We start from the raw sequence: 4329 nt of genomic DNA on the forward strand, positions 1-4329 counted from the left end.
AGGAGTGATTCTGGGGGTAGAGGAGGGGTATAGGAGTGATTCTGGGGGGTAGAGGAGGGGTATAGGAGTGATTCTGGGGGGTAGAGGAGGGGTAGAGGAGTAGATTAAAGGACACCAGTACTGTAGTAGTATTGGACCCAGAGTAGTTCACTAGTTCTTGGGGAAGAAGAGACTGCTCAGGTCGGCCCATCAAGGCAGGTGCAACGTTACCCATGTGACTAAATATTGCAATACAAAAACCTGACACTATGCATTGTAAAGTTGAAAACAATATTTCTGAAATCTGTGTTTCACAAATTACAATTTGGTCATTTAGCACACACTTTTATCTAAAACGACAACAATGACTTGAGTAAGTGTAGGGGTTCAGTGCCTTGCTCAGGGGCACGACGGCAGCAGTAGTGTTGTGGTACTCCAGACCGGTCCCAAGAACACTTTTTGAACGTCTTGTCTCTGAAACTACAGTTTTTTTCTCAATCTCAGATAAAGAGGACCCCTGGATTTGATTTCAAGACCGGCCCTCTGTCCTGCCCTGTGGGAATATCACGCGTTAACCCTAACCCTAACCCTGTGCATGGTCTCATTTATCTGTTCAATAGTAAAACTCCCAGCTTCAAATGCAACCATTAACTTGTCAGATCAGTTTGAGGAGTGGGAATGTCTCTAGCAAAGTCTCGGTCTTGTCTCGGTCTGAGTTTAGGTGGTAGGCAACCAAACCTCTTCATCTTCTATTACACCTTTTGTGCACCAGGGGGCGCAATCAGCATGTAGTATCCCATCAGCTCAGCTCAGTGTTCGGGTGAGGATCCTCATTGCTGAAGCTAGGTTGCTGTTGTATATCAGTGTCCACAGGAATGCTAGTAAACCCAGTTATAGACTCATTTATTCATTATTTTCATACATTTTCCATGCAAATTTTTCTGTGCTCCTAGATTTTAAAAAAAGAAAAAAAGGCCTAAATAAAAGTCCAAACATGTGGAGCCTGAGTGCTCTTCTGTAAAACCTGTAGAAGCTAGTAGCATAGTAGCATGTTTCTGTAAAACCTGTAGAAGCTAGTAGCATAGTAGCATGTTGGAAAGGCGTTCAATCACTTTTTAATCTGAACTGAATTGACTACGTTGCGATCGTATTGTGAACCCACCATCAGGCTTCATAGAGAGGTGAGTGTGTCAAACCTCCCGCCGAGCACTGTGTGATGGCGTGTGTGTGTGTGATGGCGTGTGTGTGTGTGTGTGTGTGTGTGTGTGTGTGTGTGTGTGTGACGGCGCGTGTGTGTGTGACGGCGTGTGTGTGTGTGTGTAGGGAGTCCTCTCAGACGACGGCGTGCTGGCGGCGGCGCTGTGGAGGAACATGTTTAACCGCCAGTGTGACGACCCCCGGCAGCTGGAGCTCATGGTGGAGTACGTACGCAAACAGGTGAGCTGCTCCTCCTCCTCCACCCCTCACCTCCCTCGCCTCTCCTCCTCCTCCTCCTCCTCCTCTCACCTCCCTCAGCTCTCCTCCTCCTCCCCTCACCTCCCTCGGCTCTCCTCCTCCACCCCTCACCTCCCTCGGCTCTCCTCCTCCTCCTCCTCCACCCCTCACCTCCCTTGGCTCTCCTCCTCCCAATCACAGGTCTCCATGTTCCTGTTCCTCCCGCCTGGAGGAACACCTGCAGGCTGACCCAGCTGGTCTCTCTCTCTCTCTTTCTCTCTCTCTCTCTTTCTCTCTCTCTCTCTTTCTCTCTCTCTCTCTCGTTCTCTCTCTTTCTCTCTCTCTCTCTCCCTCTCTCTCCCTCTCTCTCTCTCGTTCTGTCTCTCGTTCTCTCTCTCTCTCTTTCTCTCTTTCTCTCTCGTTCTCTCTCGTTCTCTCTCGTTCTCTCTCTTTCTCTATCTCTCTTGCTCGCTCTCTCTTTCTCTCCTGTTCTCTCTCTCTCTTCTATCTTGCTCTCTCTCATGGTGTGTGTGTGTGTGTGTGTGTGTGTGTGTGTGTGTGTGTGTGTGTGTGTGTGTGTGTGTGTGTGTGTGTGTGTGTGTGTGTGTGTGTGTGTGTGTGTGTGTGTTTCTCCAGATGCAGTTCATTGATGCTCTGGATGGGGATGATCTTCTCCTGACCGGAGAGGTGAAGTGGCGCCCTCTGCTGGAGGAGAACGCTCAGAGCATCCTCAAGGTCCCGACGCCCACCTACAACGACACGGGCCTCTGAGGCTGGGACTCTGACCTGCTCTCTCACACACACACACACACACGCACACACATACACACACGCTTAATTTACCACCAAACCTGGCATCCCATGAACCAAGTCAACCAGTCAGTGGACAGGGAATGCCACGCATCATCATTTCCTGTGGGCTCTGAGAGCGAGAAGGCCCCGCCCCTTCCGCTGGTGGGCGGCACTCTTATCCTGGAAAACAAAGAGAGAGACAATCTCTGTATTTATATTTGTTAGACTTTTCTGATGCTTAATGAATATTTATAAGCGCTCTTCATTGCTTGTGTTGGTCTCCTGCCCTCTCCTGCCTGTCAGAGTGCCGCCTCCTCTCTCCCCTCCTCACCCCTCCTCTCCTCCCTCCTCTCTCCCCTCCTCTCCCCTCCTCTCCCCCCTCCTCTCCCCCCTCCTCTCTCCCCTCCCCTCCTCTCCCCTCCTCCCCCCTCCTCTCCTCCCTCCTCTCTCGCCTCCTCTCTCCCCTCCTCTCCCCCCTCCTCTCTCCCCTCCTCTTTACCCCCCTCCTCTCTCCCCTCCTCTCTCTTCTCCTCCCCCCTCCTCTCCCCCCTCCTCTCTCCCCTCCTCCCCTCTCCTCTCCCTTCCCCCCCCCCTCCTCCCCTCCCCTCCTCTCCCCTCCTCTCTCTCTCTCTCCCCCCTCCTCTCTCTCAGAACCCTCCAGGACTCGTCCTCTCCTCTGCTGTCACCATCATCACTGTATTAACATGAGGCTTTTGTTTTAAAAACTGAAATAAAGTTGTTCTCTGGATGTGTGTCCTTCATAACGAGCCGGCTGTCAACTCTCATAGTGTTTATTTGGCATATGTGCAAAGAAACTGTGTGTGTGTGTGTGTGTGTCAGCGTGTGTCAGCGTCAGCGTCAGCCGCAACAGCCAAACCAGTGGAGTCTATGAGAGTGAATGACGAGGCCGTCTCCATGGTGACCGTGGTGTCGGGTGACATGCTGACTGACAGTTTGCAGTCTCGCTCGTCCACAGAGGGCAGATGAAAGAGGATTGTGTGTGTGTGTGTGTGTAAGAGAGAGAGGGTCTAGTGTGTGTGAGATGGAGTGAGACCCTAATCTTTAGCTGTTGAGCTTGATTGACATAGTGTGGTGTTTCCTAACCGATTGACACTAAGCCCTGGCTGCTCTAGAAGAACCTCCAGTAGAGTTGTGCAGTTTAATAATAAAGTACCCTACCTACTGTACCTACTCAAAGATCCATTCTACATATATTCCTTAGTTCCCTCTCTCAGCAGCAGGGGGCGCCAGTTACATCACCCCTTTGTAGTTGTGCTTGATAGAAAAAGCAGAATACTGTGTGGAGGGAGCCGAGCTCTACGGACTGACCTGGGATCTGGGTCAAGCCATCAGATGGACCAACCAGCAGGTCCACATTCCTCTCATCCTCAGGTACACACTGGGTCACATGGCAGAGTAGTGTTCCTGCACCCTGGGGTTCATTAAACAGGCTGGGTTTACTTTGTTCCTCTAATCCTCAGGTACACAGTGTGAAGGAGACGAGGTTGACTCTCTTCCTGGAAGACGAGGCTGCATGGTCCCAGTCTGGTCAGGGTCTGGTCCCAGTCTGGTCAGGGTCTGGTCCCAGTCTGGTCAGGGTCTGGTCCCAGTCTGGTCAGGGTCTGGTCAGGGCATGGTCCCAGTCTGGTCAGGGCATGGTCCCAGTCTGGTCAGGTTCTGGTCCCAGTCTGGTCAGGGCCTGGTCCCAGTCTGGTCAGGGCCTGGTCCCAGTCTGGTCAGGGTCTGGTCCCAGTCTGGTCAGGGCCTGGTCCCAGTCTGGTCAGGGTCTGGTCCCAGTCTGGTCAGGGTCTGGTCCCAGTCTGGTCAGGGCATGGTCCCAGTCTGGTCAGGGCATGGTCCCAGTCTGGTCAGGTTCTGGTCCCAGTCTGGTCAGGGCCTGGTCCCAGTCTGGTCAGGGTCTGGTCCCAGTCTGGTCAGGGCCTGGTCCCAGTCTGGTCAGGGTCTGGTCCCAGTCTGGTCAGGGTCTGGTCCCAGTCTGGTCAGGGCCTGTTTGTGTGAAACGCCAGACCTCAGGAGTGTGGAGGCGGATGGGTGTGGTTATTTTGGGACCGGTCCATGTGTGTTGCACCATGCAAGGTGAGCCCAGTGAGGCTCAAGCACCGG

General features: G+C 52.9%; 1 protein-coding gene across 1 annotated transcript in view; it reads left to right on the forward strand.

The window, feature by feature from the left end:
* The window catches only part of uqcc1 (ubiquinol-cytochrome c reductase complex assembly factor 1), a 13343-nt gene extending 10645 nt beyond the window's left edge, over positions 1-2698 (forward strand). Inside the window, exons 8-9 of the mRNA XM_084446343.1 lie at positions 1303-1416; positions 2050-2698. Of these exons, the coding sequence (XP_084302469.1) occupies positions 1303-1416; positions 2050-2184 (249 nt within the window). The 3' untranslated portion in view covers positions 2185-2698. The remainder of the gene's footprint in view (positions 1-1302; positions 1417-2049) is intronic.
* The last annotated feature ends 1631 nt before the right edge of the window (positions 2699-4329 follow it).

Source organism: Borostomias antarcticus (assembly GCF_949987555.1).
Source record: "Borostomias antarcticus genome assembly, chromosome: 11".
Lineage (NCBI taxonomy): Eukaryota > Metazoa > Chordata > Actinopteri > Stomiiformes > Stomiidae > Borostomias > Borostomias antarcticus.